At 38.6% G+C, this 20,560-nt stretch overlaps 1 protein-coding gene across 6 annotated transcripts in view; it reads left to right on the top strand.

The window, feature by feature from the left end:
* LOC132151825 (microtubule-associated serine/threonine-protein kinase 2-like) overlaps positions 1–20,560 on the top strand; it is a 139,540-nt gene that overhangs the window by 92,621 nt on the left and 26,359 nt on the right. Inside the window, exon 1 of one of the 6 annotated variants that reach the window (XM_059560227.1) lies at positions 8,498–8,715. The exons of the other annotated variants lie outside the window; for them this stretch is intronic. Coding sequence (XP_059416210.1) covers positions 8,642–8,715 — 74 coding nt within the window. The 5' untranslated portion in view covers positions 8,498–8,641. Of the gene's footprint in view, positions 1–8,497; positions 8,716–20,560 lie in introns of those variants that run through there. 6 annotated transcript variants of the gene reach the window in all.

Below are 20,560 nucleotides of genomic sequence, written 5' to 3' on the forward strand. Positions count from 1 at the left end.
TCACCTCGAGAAGCTCGGCCTCAGTGTCAATTGGGTGAAGAGTTCGCTGAACCCCAGTCAGACGATCCTGTTTCTGGGTATAGTTCTGAACTCGTGTTCCATGACGGCGCGGCTGTCACCACAGCGCGCGATGGGCATTCAGCGTGCAGCGAGTTCTTTCCGCTGTGGCGCGACTGTGGCGCTCAAACACTGTCAAAAGATGCTGGGTTTCATGGCCTCAGCATCTCCGGTTCTGCGGCTGGGCCTGCTCCGCATGCGCCCCCTGCAGTTCTGGCTGAAGGCTCGGGTGCCGCGCAGAGCGTGGGCGTCTGGCCGGCTGCATTTCAAAGTCGATCAGAGCTGTGTTGCGGCTCTAGCACCTTGGACAGCAACGGACGCCTCCACTTCGGGATGGGGAGCGCTGCTCGAAGGCAGACCGTCCTTTGGCCTATGGTCAGAACGGGAAAAGCTCCATCATATCAACTGCCTGGAAATGCTGGCAGTGGAGAACGCGCTGACGCGCTTTTGTCCCCATATCAAGGATCACCACGTCATAGTCCGTTCGGACAACATGTCCGTGGTGTCCTACATAAATCGCCAGGTCGGTCTCGGGTCCCGAAACCTGTGCAGGCTGACGGAACGCCTCCTGATTTGGGCTCAGCGCAACGTGCGCTCGCTGAGAGCAGTGCATGTGCCTGGACTGCAGAATCTGGGTCCAGACAGGCTGTCCAGAGGCAATGTTCCTACGGGCGAATGGTCTCTACACCCGCAAACAGTCCGGCTGTTGTGGGAGAGATTTGGCATGGCGGAGGTGGACCTCTTTGTGTCCCACGAAAACGCTCACTGCCCCGCGTTCTTTTCCAAGAACGAAAGCGCGCTGTCACGGAGATGGCCGTGCTGCCCGCTTTATGCATTCCCTCCCGTCTCCCTCCTTCCGCAGGTGATAGAACGGGTGAGAGAAACGAGATGTTCAATACTGCTTGTAGCACCTCTTTGGAAGAACCAACCATGGTTCCCAGATTTGATGCAGTTAGCAGATGTCGCCCCGTGGCCGGTACCGTTGAGGAGAGACCTCCTCTCGCAGGCCAGGGGCTCGATTTGGCACCCTCAACCGGAGTTGTGGTCCCTCTATGTATGGGCACTCAATGGTTACCCGCTGATCTCGCAGTGGGAGTGCTAAATACCATCACTCAGGCTAGAGCTCCGTCGACACGACGTCTGTATGCCTCGAAGTGGTCGGTGTTCTCCAGCTGGTGCACAGCTCGAGGTTATTCACCCCTTAGTTGTGAGGTGACGGAGGTCCTCTCCTTCCTTCAGGAGCTGTTGGATAAGGGCAGAGCCCCATCCACGCTCAAAGTTTATGTGGCTGCCATCGCGGCGTTTTCTGAAACGGCGTCCGGTCAGTCAATAGGAAGGAATGATTTAGTCATCCGGTTCCTCAGAGGAGCTAGGAGGCTGAATCCTCCCAGACCTCCGTCAGTCCCTATGTGGGACCTCGCGGCGGTTTTGGAGGCCTTGAAAGGTCCCCCTTTCAAGCCTATCCAATCGATTAGCCTTCAGCATCTGTCGTTCAAGACAGTATTCTTGTTGGCTCTCGCTTCTGTGAAGCGTGTGGGTGATTTGCACGCGCTCTCGGTGAGCCAGTCGTGCTTGGAGTTTGGGCCCAATGACTCAAGAGTCATACTCAAACCTAGGCACGGTTATGTGCCGAAATCCCTCAACACACCGTTTCGGGCTCAGGTTATTGCCCTGTCTGCCCTGCCGGTGTCAGGGGAGGATGGAGACTCGAGTCTTCTTTGCCCTGTCAGGGTTTTAAGAGCTTATGTGTCTCGCTCTGCTGCCTTTCGGCAGACGGAGCAGCTATTTGTCTCGTTCGGTGGGCGTTCCAAGGGAATGGCTGTTTCGAGACAGACTCTATCCAGATGGATAGTTGACGCCATAGCGTTAGCTTACGCTTCCAGGGGCCTTCAGTGCCCGTTGGGCGTCAGAGCACACTCCACAAGAGGCATCGCCTCGTCGTGGGCGTGGTCTACTGGGATCTCCTTGCAGGATATATGTATGGCGGCAGGTTGGGCCTCGCCGTCTACATTTATCAGGTTCTATAACCTGGAGGTTCCCACCTTGCAAGCAAGGCTGCTGTCGGTATAGGCGAATCAGGGCCCTGAGGGGAATTCTGAGTTCACGAGCGCTATGCGCTGCCGACTGTTATATGGGCAGTATTGCGTAAGACCCGCATTGCCACATTGGTCAGGCCTTGCCTCGGCTGTGTGACGTCATATTGCCGCATCTACGGATGCTGCTAGATATGGGACGGAGGGCTTTTTCCCTTTTCTGTCCTGGACTCTCTGTGAGTCCCTCAGGTGACTGTGCACTGTAAATCCTGGGCGTTGCTTCAGGTTTATTGGTGTGTGATCCCTGCGCGCACGGCGTTTTACATTGGGTTCCCGTAGCGTCTTAGCTAAGACGCAGTACGAGAGAGCTCTCGTAAGAGAACGTACTCGGTTACTAAACGTAACCTCGGTTCTCTCTAGAAGAGCGAACGAGTACTGCGTTCTCTGCCGTGCGCACGATTCACTCTGGTTCGCTTCGGCGATGAAATAAATCAGGTGAGTCAGCCTTTTCAAGCTCCTTTTATAGGTTGGGCCACACCCGTTTCGGCGGGAAGTGGCAAGAAGGGCGCGAAGCGCCCTTATTGGTCTGATGTTGCATCAGCCCGCGCTCGATAGGCTGTGCAGTTGCCGCAGAACAAGCCAATGAGCGAACGAGCCGTCTCGCCTATGGCTGTGTACTGCTGCAAATGCGCTTTACAAAAATACAAAATTAAGGATAATTTTTTGCTTCAGTATTTCGTGAAAAGAGACTTTTCCCGTAGCGTCTTAGCTAAGACGCAGTACTCGTTCGCTCTTCTAGAGAGAACCGAGGTTACGTTTAGTAACCGAGTACGTTTCCTTGTGTTAATTGAAGTCAGTGAAAAACATAACTTGCTGATTTGTCTAGTCCATATTTTGTTTTGATTATTAATGTTTTGAATCTAATAGGTTACCGTAGTGAGAAAGTTGCAACATTACAAGAAAAAAAGTCATACTATTTAAAGATATATCTCATATTGTTGCTTTTATAGAAATAAAGTATGATTTAACTAATTAATCAGATGAAGTTGCTGCCTCAGCGGCTTTTAACATAGGACTTATTTTAAAGTATTATTTAACTTGACACTAAAGCATGGGTAGGTTTCACCAAGGCTGCATCTATTTATCAAAAATGCAGTCAAAATAGTAATATTATGAAATATATTTGAAACAGAAATTAACTTAGTAAAAACCGTTACAATCCTTGCTCAATAAAAGTACGAATTCCTTTATTGACCCCATATTTTCGAATGGTAATGTTTATTTTAGCATTATTGACCAGCCTTATTGAGCAGATCATGTTGAGCAAATATACTTGCCAATAAGCTTTGATATGGTTTGCTAAATCCCTGCTCATTAACACGAGTGTGTGTACCTGTGTGTGTGTGTGTCTAATGCCTGTATAGTAGAATGAGAGTAATTCTACACTAATGAGCAGCTCTAGAATGTCAGAACACCATGTTCTGTCCTAATTGACTGTGTGTGTGTGTGTGTGTGTGTGTGTGTGTGTTAACATTGATCACTGATCTCTTGTTTGATGACACAAATTGCTGAGTACAGTCCTTTTGGTTGTCTTTAACTTGTGGGTTAAGAACACAATGTGTACATGCTTTTCACATTGCAAGGTCATATTTTAGGTTATTTAGATGGCACAGTGATCATCAACATCAGTGGAAACTCTGACCTTTCATTCACATTCAGTAAAGCTTTAGGAAATCATTACAGTCTTCTTTAGATTTTTTTTCAATGCACAACTATTTTCTTGCCTTCCTTTTCCCTGTCCATCCTCTATTGATTATGATTACAATAATAGAAAATGTTCAAAATGATTTTCCTTTCCTTTGAAGCCTCATTTCCCATGTGTATGGACTTGATACATCAGACATAATTTCCCATTTATAAAATGTTATCGTATGAGTGGAAAGACTGTGTTTTTCAGTTCCCCACAGGTTTAGACCTACAGAGAAGCTGCAGGAAACCAAGTTTTAAAACCTTTCAGAGCTCAACTCAACATGACATCAGAGAGGCAGGGAACTGTTCCAAAGGCTGCTTCTTATTTCCTTTCTCCATCGCTGGGTCTTTCCTCTCACTACACATTCACACACTCAGTTTTCTTTTTTCCCCATTTTGTGAATGAAAGCTCCTTTTTGTATCTAGACTTTCTGTTTCTCTCTTGTGATATTCTTCTGACCTACTGTACCCAAGATCAGAAAATTAAATCAACCCCAGTTTACTTATGATGGGATATCTGGATTATATCTGGATTGTCATCTACTGATCAGCCATATAGCAGATATTGTGTAAGAGATCAATAACTGGTCTGGTCTTTTTTTATAACAATAATCTGTCAGATTGCCTGATTGTGAAAAATGTGTGTGTGTGTGTGTGTATGAGTCATGTGATATTGCTGAACTGTTTAATGTGTTATAAATATAAAAAACAGGACCTTATACAGGACCATTTTTATCCCCATATTTTGAAATGAAAATTAAATGTGTTAATTAATGGGTTACAATACCCATGCTAATAAGGAATAGGCACATTTGTTATATACTTTTTTTATTTGGGGTTGGGGATATTAAATAAATTTGAAATGAGTTTAATTCATCTATAAGGCAGCTCTGGAAAAACAGTTAAACCATCAGCTCGCCAACAGCTCCGTTTAGCTCTTCAGCTCCAATAGTGTCCATGCAGGCAAATTACATTGCCAAATATTAAGTGCCCCTAACTAAGGTGTTACGGTCTGCCTGGCGTTCCTCGTATGGCTTATGGCATATAGAAACTAGATGGCCATTTAGCAGCATACCATCTAGCTTCATAATTGTCAATTCAGCAGCCTTTAATGTGGAATAATGGACAGAACAATAGCCTTTTGTTTCACCATTACTGTCACACACCACTCGGCTCGAAAGAACTTCCCAAAAGCACAAGAAAGTGTGGTATAGGGCAAGGTCATCAATGTCCCTTGATAGGCCCTTAATAATTATGTTGCCAATTCCAATTTTTCTCAAATTGAAATTGTGTTGAGCCCACATGGTACACATGGGGTTTGCCCAAATGCTCAGAAAAAAGTTTTCAGCATTGTGGTGGTGAGCCATGAGAGAGATTAGTTGCTCTGTCTCTGCACACTTGCACAAAACGGATTCGTACAAATGGGAGAAAGGTTGAAAGCAACACCTGTTTGGTCACATGTGGACGCAAATGACCCACAAACAAAGGGCCTGACTGGTCTCTTTGTTGACCGTTAACCGTTGACCGAAGATTTTTATCAGAAAGCTTTTGGTACAAAGCAAAGCACTGTGTGGAACTCAAAATGGCAGAGTACAAAAAAAAAATGCTGAGTACAAATCGGGTGAGTAAATAATTACAGAATAAGTATTTCTGGGTGAACTATGTCTTCTTGGAATGTTGCACGAGGTTGCTATTAACAGTCTAATCTATGACATTAGAAAATTGTACATTGAATTAAACATTTAAATGCAATTCTTGCCTGCCTCTCTTATCTGTTTGGTTCATTAGGTCGCTGGAATCTCTGCCTCTTTAGTTGTCTCTTTGAATCAAATGAAAAAAAAATGACAGGCAGAGTGTTTTCTTCATAACTGAAAGAGAAGGGAAAAGGAGCATGTTTGGTGGGTTACATGAAATCATTGATTTGATGATGCTTATTTTAGGAGGGTCTGAACCTGACTTCACTAGTCAGGTTCTCTGAGGTTGTCAGGTGTAGGGTTGCAAAGGGGCAGACAATTTCTGGTAAACTTCCGGAAGCTTTCCATGGGAACTTTGTCTGGGGAATTTTGGAAATATTCCAAGTTGGAAACTTACCTGGATTTTATGGGAATTATTTGGAAATTTGTGGAAATGTATAAAACTGTATCATATACAAACATAAATAGAAACATTTTGTTTGATCAAAAGCTGATTTGCATGCAAACTAATACAAATGTAAAAAATGCCATTTGTGGATTTTTTGGGGGAAATCTGTGATGCTTTTTTCAGGATTTATTGATGAATAAAAACTTAAGAACAGTGTTTATTCAAAGTAGAAATCTTTTCTAAAAATATAAGTCTTTACTATTTCTTTTTATTAATTAAACGCATCCTTGTTGAATAAAAGTATTAATTTCTTTCAAAAAGAAGAGGGTGAAAAATACTGACCCCAAACTTTTGGACGAAAGTGTATTCTTGAAAAAGGGTTTCTGTTTTAAATGCTGGTCTTTTTAAACTCTTTATTCATCAAAGAATCCTGAAAAAAAGAATCACAGGTAGTAATGATAATAAAACAACTATTAAGCAGCACAACTGTTTCCAAAATTGATAATAAATCAGCATATCAAAATGATTTCTGAAGAATCATGTTACACTGAAGACTGGAGTAATGATGATCAAAATTCAGCTTTGCGTCACAGAAATACATTATTTTAAAGTATATGAAAACAGAAAACCATTATTTTAAATTATAATACTGGTAAAACGGCACAATATTACGGTTTTGTTTTGTATTTTTGCTCAAAAAAGTGAAGGCTTGATGAGCAAAAGAGATGCAATGTTTAAAAACGTTAAAAATAATAATGTGTCCAAACTTTTGACCAGTATGAGAACAGAAAGCTGGCGAGCAGAAAGAGCATCACAGCTTGAGCTAGCTAGTACATATCTAACCTTATAAATTGTGAATGAAATAAACTAACTCGCTTAGATTTTTCATATCATATCTTGATTTACTGGCTAGCTAGGTACTGTATAAACACTTTTTGGTATTTACTAGTTGAACATAAATCTCATAGATCAAATATATTTAGAATATCAAAACAGATTAATTCTTTGGGCTCAAATGCAGCAAGTGTGGCTTCAAAGAAAATGGATTCCCCCATAGGGTAATTTTTAGACTTTTGTTTTATTATCATCTCACCTAAATGTGTGTTCAGTCATTGTATTTGTTTTTTACAATGGTATAATTTACAGTAGGTGCACAGTATATAACACACTGCACAATGAAGTTTTAAACACAATTTTTTTGTAATATTCATGTAATTTACATGAATGCTCACTGAGATGGACATGTTGATATTTTGTGTGCAAGATTTAAGAAATGATTTGTACATATTATGGAGGAATGCACAGTGCATGTAGGGGGTGTGGCCTGCACTAAGCAGTGTGATGTATTTCACTGTGTTCTCTCTTCTGTAAATGACTGGTGAAGTCTGTGTCAACAGAGAGAAGCCAGTACAAATCAATTTCTTTCTTTTTTCCTTTTATGCACACAGAAACATACACATATTACAATAAATCCGGTAATTACCTTCTCATTGAACGGTGAGCATAATCTATCTATCTAAAGAATTATTGCCATTGGTCTGATTAGATCAATATTTTAACCACATTGTACCTCCACCAACCCCCCTATGCTCTGCCTATAATTAGCAATTACCACTTCTCATTACCTGCATTTTTGGCCAATTACAATGCATTGAGCTCAAGGGAGGCAAAAGAGGTGCTGCCTTCCTCTAAACCTTTAATCAGTTGGTGTCACTGTTGGACTTTTGTTTTAGCAAAACTAGCGTTTTATACTTTTATTTTGTAAAATGTTGTTTTATTTTATTTATTTATTTTTAAAAATCCCTTGCTTCCTCAGAGAAATCACTGTCAAATATACAGTGTCAGCACTGTTACCTGCTGTTATGTTTGTTTGGTGTGTATAGATGTGCGTGGTATTGGGTGGAGGTGTTTTTCTCTCTCTAGCTGTTTGTTCTGTGATGTGTGTCTGAAGCAACCGAGCCAATGGTGTTGGTTAGCTCAAGGTGACACAGTGCTGCCATGCCTGCCTGCATCTACCCTGCAGCAAAACTGATCAAAGACATGCACACAGACACACGTATGATTTCTACCAGCCTTGTTTATCTTTTGATTACTCATTTTTCACTTTTTTTTCTTCAGTTGAGTCTGGTGGGCTAATGATGAAATAGTTTGGACAACACAGAATAATCTCTCTTATGCTTGTATCATTTGACCAAATAATCCTGCATATGTGAGTGTTTGTGCACTCTTTTATCTTCTGTCATTCTTTCACTTTCTCCAGTAACGCTGCATTGAATACTGTCAAATCCAGTATTTCTGGTTGACAGATAATTTAACATTAAAACATATCACTATTTCTCACAAAATTTGTAGTTTTGCTAGCAGTCTCTCTGACACTTGCTGTCTAGCTGTAATATGCTTGATTGAATTTAGTTGTCTTCATTTTTATATATGCACTGCTGTGTGTTTGTGTGTGTGTGTGTGTGTGAGAGAGAGAAAGAGAGAGCGAGAGAGAGAGAGAGAGAGAGAGAAAAGAGGGAGGGTTTTAGAGGAGAGAAAAAGCACGTGACAGCATCTCACGATAACTCTAGTAGTGTGACAGGTTGCTGGCAACAGCTGTAGGAACATCATCTAGTGATTGCTATCAGAGAGGAAATGCTCATTTAGCCAGCTGTTCTTCCTTCTCTGGTGCTTTATCGCACTTAATCTATGGATGACAGCCATGTTAGTGCACAGATATCATGTCTGATTCCTTCTGGACCGTTCTCTCCAATTTTTCCCTGCCGGAGAGAAGCATGCTTCGTCGATCCAAGAGGTACAGCTATTCAATTTCATCTCTTTATCTAGCTTTCTTTTCTGTCTTTTCTTGATGGTAATCAAGGTAATCAGGTAATCATTTTTTTTTTGTTTTTTCTCGGTCATATGAGCTGTAATTGATGGCATGCTGCAGGCTGTCTTGAGGTTTTGCTTATGTTGGTGTGCTCTGTGATTTTTCTCCCTGTTGTTTGTGCTGTATTCATGTGGTCATGCACATTTCAGATCCTCCGCTTGCACACCTATGTTCCTTCTTCTATGGTCCTTCCTCTCAGTCAATGTGCGTAAAAGTAACGACCACCTTTCAGCAAGGGTTGCAAATTATGACTCGGCCAGACATGCACACAAACAAGGTGAGCAAGGTTAGTCTTAATGCCTTGATGTTTGACAGTTGACGGTTCTGCTCTGACCTACCATGCCGAAGTGAACTTGCACGCAGATGTGCTCAAATGTGCAAGCTGAGTTAGAGATCATTTGTAATTGCTTTCTATCCTTCCCTGCTTGTGTTTTTACTTTCTTCCTGTAGCCTGGAGAGACAGATGAGGGGAGGGCACCATGCTTGCATAACAACAGAACTAAGACTGTTGTACAGTGAGGCCATCCTTAAAAATATTTTGGTTTGCAGTAACAGTAATTAAAAAAAAAAAAAAAAGGGTCGGTAGGTCGGTCTATATTTTTTTTTTCAAGTTTCAATGTTAAAAAAAAAAGTAAATTATTGTGATAGTGATGACGTCGGTATGAATTTAAACAAATTAGCATATCGTGACGTCACTGACTGGGTCTTCAACCCGTGCCTTCGGGCGCATCATTGCAAACCTCATTTTGATGCAGGCTATATAGACCACAAACTAATTTAAATCTTTGTCAAAAACATGTTTATTGCATTAATTTCAGGTGAGAAAAAAATGAGGTACTGTTTTACTTGCATACACCGCTACGTATCAATTCAACCTACAAATGAGAGAACGTTTACTTTGCTTTCTTGGGTTGTCACTTTTGTGAAAAAATCCTGTTTGATTTGAGTGACGAGTGTTCATTGAATCGATTGTAAAATAGATTTTGCATGTCTAAAGTTTTATACGGCAAATAACACCAAATATAGGTAAATCCACGGACAACAGGCAGGAGGAATGTAAAGATTCAATATATTGGTAAAGACCAATATTTCTGATGATTTATTGGCGTGAAGTTACGTGCAAAATGACAAACAGGAGTGCAACATTTTCGAAAAACAATAAGCAGAGTGGACTGCATTAACGCAAAACATTTACTGCAGGCTTCAACATGGCTGTGTTTACGATTAAATTTCAACAACAACAAAAAAATCGCATAGGCGATTTTCTTAGGCTATCAAAAAAATTTTTTTTTCGAATATTCGTCGAATTTAAAATAAAAATCCACATTCGAATGCGCATATGAATTTTAGGTGTGCATTAAGGAAGCTGCCTTATGAGCCCCGGTACGTGTTCCATTCCATCTCGCCGCGCGCACAGCCGTGTCTACACAACTTTCAAAGGCGGACAAACTCGACACGCAGGATCTGCTTTCTCATCTTTCACCTCGTGTACGCTCACGAGATGCGATGACAATATATGTGTCATTGCATTATAAGGTTACGTTAGCCTATCCAGTTGAAGCCACTAAAAAAAAAAAAAAAATCAATGTGGAGAAGATCTTGTTTACATCAAAACTGAAACCAAGCCGTTCACACAGAACGCATATTTCGCGCATCTCATGTTTTTAAATGAAAAAATGTAACCTGTGTGACTGGTTTTCCGCCCTTTTTATTTATTTAACAATGCATGCATACATGATGCTGTTTTGTTTATAGTTCTTTAAGCAACTTAATTAATAATAATTGGTTCATAAACATTATTTTAATTTTTTTTTTTTTCACAGTCATGTATTCTAATGCTTTGAATAAACATGCAGTAATATTTTGCTCGATGCGCTATCTTGAGCCTCAGAAGAGAAGCAAAAAGCTTTTCTTCACCCTAACCTGAAATTATGCATTTAAAATTCGAATACAATTCGAATTTTGATCATATTTAAGTAAAAAATTCGAATTTAGTTTTTTCAGCTTTTTTACAGCCCTAGGCGATTCAAGCCCAAAACTGTATGAGACTGAATACCGGCTGAATTCACATTTCTGTTGTAAAAAGAGAAACATTGTGCAGAAGTATTATTTGCTGTTATGCGTGTTTGTCCGAAGCTGCAGTTGCTGTGTGACGCCTCTTCAAAAAAAATAAATAAATAAAAAAAACCTGGACGTGCTCCGAGAAAAGGTCGTTAAAATCATTTTCTTATTTTCGTTTTCGAAACTTGTGTTGGTTGATTTCGTGCTTGATTCGTGCAATAGATTTTCGAACATAAAGTGACAGTCGACACGGTCACGGTTTTAGACTAGAGAGGAGAAGGGATGGGAAAAGATCTGGGCACAGTTTTTCCAGAACTTTGTGCCAAGTTAAAGCGGTGTCGAGCTGTTTTAATGAATTTTTTAGATGTATTATGGTGCCCAAACCCGTATGACTTTGAACAGTGACCGCGAACATTTAGTTTACTGCAGCCGCAGCCATCATTACCAAGCGAGAACCGTTGACTCTGACAGTGAGTGAGAGTATGAGATGAAGCGAACGCACAGGCCATAGTGTGACATCCGTGTAAACACAGATGGCGTCAAGGTTTTTTTTATTTAATTAAAGAAGATAGCCTTCATTTGTATGTAGGCCAAGGCAATTTATATATTTACAATACTTACTTAAATATAATTAATAGTATTTTATTGCGTTTGTATTAGTTGTTTGAAGAGTAAAAAAATAATTGGTCGGTCTTAACGCAAATTTGCAATCGGCAAGTCGGTCGGACTAAAAGCAAAAAAAAATAAATAAATTGAGTCGGTGCTAAACTTACAGGGTCGGTCGGGTTACGGCAAACAAGAATATTTTTAAGGATGGCCTGATCTGCTTCTTTCCACTCCACATCTATCTCTGTAGTTAATTTCTCAAATTCTGATGCTGTCTGAATCATTAAGTGGCCATGACATTGGTGCAGTGCACAGTGTGTTGTCTAAGTCATAATTTTGAAATAGCCTTGTGTGAATGATCCATGAAAGTATGAATGAGACTTTAAATTGGGTTTTGTTTGTTTAAATTGTGTCCCTCTATGGACATCTTGGAAATTGAATCGCCATTAGCTAGTAAATATTTTAGTTTACTCCCCAGACTTATATAATAAATATTTGTAAAATGGCATTTTTTTAAATATCTGAAAGTACATTATTAACATCAGTCAGTCAGTCAGTCAAGCTTTATAATGATCAAGTATTATTGGTCATTCAGTGTTTCTGTAAAAAAAAAAAAAAAAGTTTTTATATATTTGGGTAAAAACTAACAAAAATACTGCTAAGATAATGATACGATTTCAAATAATAAGTACTATAAAAAAAATTAAAAAAAGACAATATCTATGCTTAACTTATACTTAGCTTCCAACTAACACAATGGCAAGTAAAATCTGAGAATTTTTTTAGCCATTGGCTAATATTACACATCATTTAGTCACCATAATGAAGATTTAGTCACATATGCGAGTGATTTACTTGCAGTGTAGAGGGTTGTGTAGAGGAGAGGCGATCTGTCACTTTTCTATGCGATCAGAATTATCAGTCACATATGCTTGCTGTGTACTGTTTCATACTTTATTATACATAATTTTATTCAGAAAGGATATATTCATTTGTTGAAAAGTGACTAAAGATGTATAATGTTAAAAAAAAATTATATTTCAAATAAAATATTTGGTGTTGGCGCAGTGGATAAGACACATGCCTTTGGCGTGAGAGACCCGGGTTCGAATCCACTGTGAGACACCAGTGTGTCCCTGAGCAAGACACTTAACCCCTAGTTGCTCCAGAGGTGTGCGACCACTGACATATATAGCAATTGTAAGTCGCTTTGGATAAAAGCGTCAGCTAAATGAATAAAAAAATATTAAGCTGCTTTCAACTTTCAACACAGATAATAGGAAAAGTTTCTTGAGCACTAAATCTACATATTAAAAAATTATTTCTGAAGGATCATGACGCTATATTTCTGACATTCCAAAAGCATCAGAGAAGCCCTTTTGCTGTTTTTGTTCAGACTAATGTGAAAACTAACCCATGTTTTATGCTGCAAACATGCAGGGTTGTAAATGTGAACTGTTGGATCGACAAGAAGATGGGCTAATGCATTATAAGAATCTAAACAATTAAGGTGATGTGTGTTTATATATATATATATATATATATATATATATATATATATATATATATATATATATATATAAATTACACCCGAAAGATAATTTAAAGTCATTATTGTGTAAAGCATCAGACAGGCATTACAAATAGTAGGTTCAGCAAGAAAAATTTTTTTTGGATAAAATTTATTACATTATTATATTGCCTACTCTTTTGGACAATGTGAGTAAATGATGACAGAATTGTCATTTTTTTGTTGGGTGAACTATAACTTTAATAATTTATTTTCTTCATTATTATTTCTTTAATGAAATTATACTCTAAAACTATTATTAGATACTCTAATAATAAACTTAATCTGCCAGTAGGGGGTGGTAAGTCTTAATGATTAAGTCATTTATTAATTCATTTGATTCATTCAAATGGCTGATTCATTTAGGAGTGAAGTAAAGGGTTCTTTATGAATGATTCATTGAATCATTAGGCTTGTTCGACTTGAAGCGGATCATCACCATCAGAACGATCGGTGTGTGACATCAGAGAACTGCAAGAGCTTAGAGAGCAGACGACTCCTTGTGCTTTAGAATCGCTCTCGCGGTACTTTGATGTCATACACCGATCGGTCTGTGCAGCGCCACTTCAAAGCCAATGCCAATGGTTTAACGTGCCAAATGGTTCACCAAATTCGTTCAAAACTTGGATTGAGAAATTAAACGCTGTAGGTTGCTCGGAGATGAACAGTTCTGCTTTGTCTTTATCTTTTGGTTGGCAAAATTGAGCAAACCCAGCCATAGAGAAACTGGTAGCTAGGCAACAGAGTGGCGATATCATGCACACGCACTCTAACAGCACGGCTAAGCACGGTTGTCTAACCGAGAACGGTTTTTAATCGTGCTGCGGCGTACCAGGCTCACCTGGAAATACAACTGTAACCATACCTGACAGCCTTTGCAACCGTATGGTCCAATAGTGAAAAAAACCCTGCTATATTCAAGCGTGAATTAAGACCGTTTCACAGGGGATGCCAGGTGTTAAAAAAAAAGGATTATTAGAATCTCAAAATCGAAACTCGAATGCCAACCCATCAAACAAATATTTGAATAGTCAAATATTCTTGTCCAGCCCTACACTGCCGACATGTTTGTTGCATTAGTGCTCGCCTCGCCTTACAATTTATTGGTCCTTTTGATTATTCAGCTGAACACCGAAAGAGCTCTTTTTGCAGTTTTTGACCAAATAATTTTTGTTTGCGAAAATTTGGTGCATCCCTAGTTTTACAGTTTAATATGTTACCATAGTTATTCCCCTATTTTTTTGTGCAAGTCTGAAAAAGTCTTAAATTTGAGCTTAAAAATTCTGCAGATACCCTTCCAGGCATCCTGATCCCATCCCTATAATGACCCACTGCCCATTCTGAGAAGATACATTATTAATATAATGTAGCTGTGTTAAGATGTTTTGTGTTGTGCCTCCTGTGAACACACCACCTGTAGCAGACTGAGCTGAACCTGTGTACACACACACACACACGCACGCGAGTTAGGGTTGTCATGATAACAGCATTTCAATATTCAGTTAGTGATATAAGTGAAATTTTTACGATTCTCGATACCAATTAGCTGTTGATTGCATTTTTTCTGATTTGTTTCAAGTATTTACATGAATAATTATAAATTAGTCGTAAAATTCTAATAATTGTAACAAATAACGGTGTAATCATTTTCAGTCAGTATTGTTTTAGTCAAATTTTTATTTTCAACAGAAAATTTTACATTTAGTTTTAGTATTTTTTTTTCTTTTTGTCGTTTTATTAGGCTTTGCTTTGCTTTGCTTTGCTTTATTTATTTTCAGTTTTAGTTTTATTGAGTTATAGCCGTTCAGCTAAAACATATTTTATTTTACTTACCAAGGTGGCATTTCAAGTTTTTTTTTTTTGAATAAAGAATAGAATAGAAATGAAAAGTCATGTGAGAATAGAAAAGAAAAGAGTGCTTAAGAAAAAAACTGTTTACACACAAATATTTCCACCTTAGACAAGCATTTTGACCAAGAAGTGCACTTGACCACTCATGCGAGCATTCTTCACAGAGTAAAAGCACAAAGTGTTTGACGGTTGTGGGTGTGTGTGTGTGTGTGTGTATGTGTGTGTGAAGCTGTTATAACTCACCAGTCTCCTCTTTCTCTGTCTCTGGGGTGTTGCTGAACTAGCTGCAGTATAACACCTCACTTGTCACTTTGCATCAACATGACTCCACTATAGAATATTCCCAGTGGTATCATGTCTTGATGAGGTCTGTGTAACGTTACAAATTGTAAATATAAAGAAATGTAAAGCTGAGAAGAATGACTGCACACCTTCTCAACAGTAGCTTTTTAAGCCCATGTGATGCTGTCATAGGCACTGCTGGGTATAATAATAACAACTAAAGACCCTTTATCTCCCTTTACTCCTTCTTTCCTTTCCATCATTCTCTTCATCTGTGGCCCCATCATCTGCCCTTATCATTCAGCCTAACTTCAGCATTCTCATTATAGTCACTCCCCATAACACTTTAGTCTCTCTCTGTGTGTGTCTGTGTGTGTGTGTGTGTGTGTGTGTGTGTGTGTGTGTGTGTGTGTGTGTGTGTGTGTGTGTGTGTGTGTGTGTGTGTGTGTGTGCGTGTGTGTGTGCGCGCGTGTGCGTGCAAAAGTCTTTGAGTCTCTCATGAAACATTCAGCAGAACCAATTTCATATCATTCAGATTGTTAAATTGTCCTCTTCCTTGATATGAAATGTTACGTGCAATTGATTTCTCTCTTTCTCTTTTTCATCTTTTTTTCTGCACTGAGTATAGCCTGTCTCTGAGCAGGTCTCGGTCATTGATTCATTGTGTTTTAGACAGTGGTTGATGGTTGTTTACATTTTAATTACCCACATAGCAATGCTAGAGGCAGCATAATAACTATAAATGTGGCACCTTTGGGCCACCGTATTTCCGTCTTTCCAGAAGAAAATTACTCTAATTTGAAATGAAAATGACTGTGCACTATATTGATAGTACCTTGATTACACAAAGGAAGCTCGAGGTGGAAAATAATCACTGCTGTAATTGGCTTTCTGGCCAGCATTGATCCAGTCAGGCTGGTTTGCATCTCTAGAAAGCACTATTCCCATTGTTTCAGTTATATTATGCTCGCCAAACCTCAAATCGGGTCATCCTTGTTATAAAAGAGGCAATGCATGTGTTATTTCCTCATTTCCCCCCTCTCAGCCTGTCTACAGTGTTGAGTGGGGTGGAGCACAAGGCTAGCAGGTGTTTGTTCATAATTGCAGTGTTCACTATTAAGTGGCTCCTGGCATCTGCTCATGGCAAGTACACCATTCAGCTCATGGCATTTGGCAATTTGCGTCCTAGACCAAAAAAACAGACTATTTCCTCAGTCCATGAGGTGGATAAACATCTGATATGCTGAACAGCAGAAATGATATTTCCATAGCCTTTTAACTACTATTATCAGTATCTTTTCTGTTTATGCATGTTTGATTGTACATTTAAAAGTGTATTACTTACCATCTGTTGAGGCATATCAATCTGTGCACATACATAGGTGTGATTAGACCTCTTTAGAAGGCACATATGGCTTTAAGTATATAACACATAACCTGTTGACTATAAGCGTAGAGACAGCAGCAGGTTCATAATTATACTTCATGTTCATAGTTGTTAATTGTATCTAAACATATAAACAAATTCTTACAAACCTAATGTGTCATTCAAAACAGCCCACAAATATTCCAGTCACACTTTAATTAGTTTATATGAAGCTTAATCAACTCAAACAAACTCCAATGAACACGGACAAAAATGTAAACAAGCAGGTTTGCTAGTGAATAAAATTTAAATTTCTTGGTGTTTAGAAGTTGGGGGGAAGCAATTCTCTCTGCAATTACTGTAATTACAGGATAACTTTCTTTTCACGCATGTGAATCCTACACAGCTGCTCATGTTATTAACATGTAAATTGTGCCAGCCATGTTTTCCCCCTTTTTATTTACTTATGATGGAATGATGTTTTAATGAGAGTGTGCAGCTCTTTTCAGCATTATACCTCCTGGAGTTTCATTGCCAAGCTCAGTTTATTCCAAAATGAACTTTCATTTTATTCATTATTGCTGATTCATGTCAATATCCACCCACACACTCACCTATAAACAATGTGAAATGTTCTGGATAACAGCTTCCTATGCATTCTCATTCTTATTCTTATCAGCTGTGTTTACATTTCATGACAGCACTGACAAGTTGTGGCTGTTTGTATACAATAAGTGCTTGAGTAAATTAAATGTCTTTATTGAAAGTGCCTCTTTCAATATAATTAAGAAAAAAAAAATCTTATTCTTAAAGAGTCCACATATCCATTTGCATATACTCTGCATCAAAAAGTGTCAGTTTTGTAAATATATGTTGGTTATATATCTAGTCAGAAAGACTCATGAGCAGCAACACTGAAGGAGTTAAAGGGATAATAATGTGTGGCATAAATATCCGACGTTATTGTGATCAATCCATGTTGAGAATGTAAGCAGTCTTCTGAGCTCGTTGATAAAACCAGTAAAATGGCTTATTAAACGCCACAATATAAGTCTCAAATGTTACAAAAAATATACAATAAAAATGTCTAAATAAGCAAAATCTAAATGTTAATAAATCGGTGATAGTGTTCATATGTTCACCAGCGGGTGCTGTCACTCATTTCTCTGAAAATCACCAGGTCTCACTGGAAATGTATGATTTAAAGTCATTGCAGATTATTGTCAGTGTAAGCACTCTCTTAGATAAGAATATTTTATAGTCTTTATACTTTTATGCCATTGTATTAAGTCATTGAATGGTCTTCATTGTTAATATCATCATAAATCTGATGAAGACTTGAATATTGCAGAATGCTTGGCACTGGTTTGAAACAAACAGACTGAATGAGCGCACACTGCTGTTAAGATGTTTTTTTTGCTGAATAAATAATGCAGTCTAGTGAATAGGGGATGTGAGATGTCTTGATCGTAACCATGTGCACATGGCAGATAACATCACATGTTAGGTGAACATGTCTTGTTCTCCAATAAAATCTAATCTTTAAACCAGCACCAATAGAAATCTTTTCTTATCAGCCACTTTAGAAGAAAGGCCTTTCTTAAAGTATTAATGTGCCAGTGTTAGCTTATGAGTCATCGATTTTCTCCTGGTTTCTTGCTTTTCTTCATCCTCACACCCCTTGCTTTCTCTTTTTCTCCATGTCTCCTTCTGTGACTCACTTCTGAACCTCCATTACACAGTGAGTGATGGCTGCCACTGTGAAAGTGGAATAGGTCTCTGCTGTGATAGTTACTCTTTCTGAAACACTGTTTGTACCAAAATGCATTCAGCAGTTATCAAGAAAATTACCAAATACTTTTAATTTCATTGTCATGGAACATCAGTAACATACTGTCAAATGTGTGAAATGCTCAACAGCCAAGGCCAATTTTCTGCAATGTGAGATGCAGATTTCAGTTTTTTTACACAGCCATACCCATTCTTGAAAGTTTTTGGACATTCAATTGACTGTACTTGAAAATGTATCGTCTTTGCCTCATATACCAGAATATCAAACAAGGGACATTCATTTAAAAAATTTTAAACGTTTAGACTAGCTCTGTTTTCACTGGTGTTCCTCAGGGCTCAGTCTTGAGATCGCTTGGGCTCCATTCTAATTTGCATGCTGATGAAATGCAGCTTTATATACATTCAAGTCATGATGCTCATGACACTGCTTTTCTTTCTGACTGTATTGTGGAGATAAAAACATGTATAAATTATAATTTTCTATGTCTGAACAGTGGTAAAATCAAAGTTATGCTCATTGGTTCCTGTTATCAAATTTCTAATGCTGGTTCTCTGACTTTCGATGACTCTGTTTTGGAAGTCCAGGATAGAGTGAGGAACCTTGGAGTTAGTTTGGAGATGTGTGTCAATGTTTGCGAATAGATTAAATGAAACGGGACAAAATTAATCTTGACCAACCAGGGAACTACAATAACCTTTTCCACTGGTGGCACTTGCGTGACTAACTTTTTCAGTTACTGGCGCAAAACATGATTTGGTCGCACATATTTTTAATAGTAAGCCGCTCTGGATAATAATGAAACTGTATTGCATACAGATGTGCTTTTAATTTTACTTGCCATCTTTTAAACCACATGCCTTCTTGTTTTATTTCTTACAGTACACAAAGTGAATTGCTCCATCTTGGTACCTTAACCCAGGGCCAAGCAGCTGGGGTTAGAGGGGCCCTGGTGCAGGTTGTACCAGTGGGCCCTGTTTGAAATAGTTTAATATTTACTGTATGTTCGTTCTATTTATTTATTTGTGCTATTTACACAGTTTACTTTTTTTTTTAGTTTGTAGGTGTCCAGAAACTAATTAAAATAGCACTGCATAGTCTTCACTGTAAAATAAAATACACAGTCAAACCAAAATGTATTCAGACACCTTCAACATTTCTCAAACTATCACAGTTTATTTGCTATAGTTTAGAAATTGGTAATAAAATATGACAAGAACTCAGAGTTAAAATGTGTCAGAACAAATTCCTCTTGATAATGTCAGATAACGTTGGTGAAAGATATGTAATGGAATCAACCAAAACTTCAGACAACTGTTAGTATGACAATATTTACACAACTATCCATACTTTGTTAAACAGTTACCAAGCAAGCAATGCTTAATTTTGTTCAGTCTGAGTTGGTGTGAAAAGGTTGCATTAGCAATTAAAGAAAGAAACACTTAAGCAAAACATGGTTAGGTCCCTAATTTTTTTTGTTTTAAATATTTTTTTATCAATTTCACTGGTAGTCTACTACAGTATGAAGAATTTTTAGGTATAATATTTCACAGTTCGCTGTATTTTGCTATACTCACTTACATAAATGAACTAGTGTCCTGCACCCACCAGTAAAACAATATAATCAATTATATCGGATTTTTGTTTTGACTGTGGATAAATTCTTGTTAAAACTACAAAGTAATTCAATCAAGAGCAGTGAGTGATTTACTTTCATTTTCATACATTAAAGACACTGACAGCAGAGCTAGTAAATTAGGCGCGGTCACTTTAAGAGACTATGCATCCATTATAATGATACACATCCGATTTCTTTCTCAACTCTTTACTTTCACTTAAGACATAACCACAGACTTTTAGAACACACTTTATAAGACAGGTATTTTGACATCTTTAGTATGTATTTGTCGGTACAAAAGCAAGAAGACTTTGAGACACGTCTCTGCATGCGCCCTGAACACCAGAACACCGCTGTGCTAACAGAGCGCACGAGTAACCAGCAACTCAGTTCAGCTTTCCCGCATCGCGGGGCTGAAGTCAACTTGATGTGTTGAATGCTCAAAGCACGTTTTAAAACGTATTTTTAAAATACACATTTCTGTTTTAATAAATGCTCATAGTAAACCATAGCATATTGCCTAAAACATAAGGTAGGTACAAAAATAATCAGGACCTGTTGCAATTTTAAGTTGGGTAGGATACTTTCAGCTGTGAGTCCCATAATGGGGGGGTTCTGGTCAACAGG

Source organism: Carassius carassius, chromosome 10, assembly GCF_963082965.1.
Source record: "Carassius carassius chromosome 10, fCarCar2.1, whole genome shotgun sequence".
NCBI classification, from domain to species: Eukaryota; Metazoa; Chordata; class Actinopteri; order Cypriniformes; family Cyprinidae; genus Carassius; species Carassius carassius.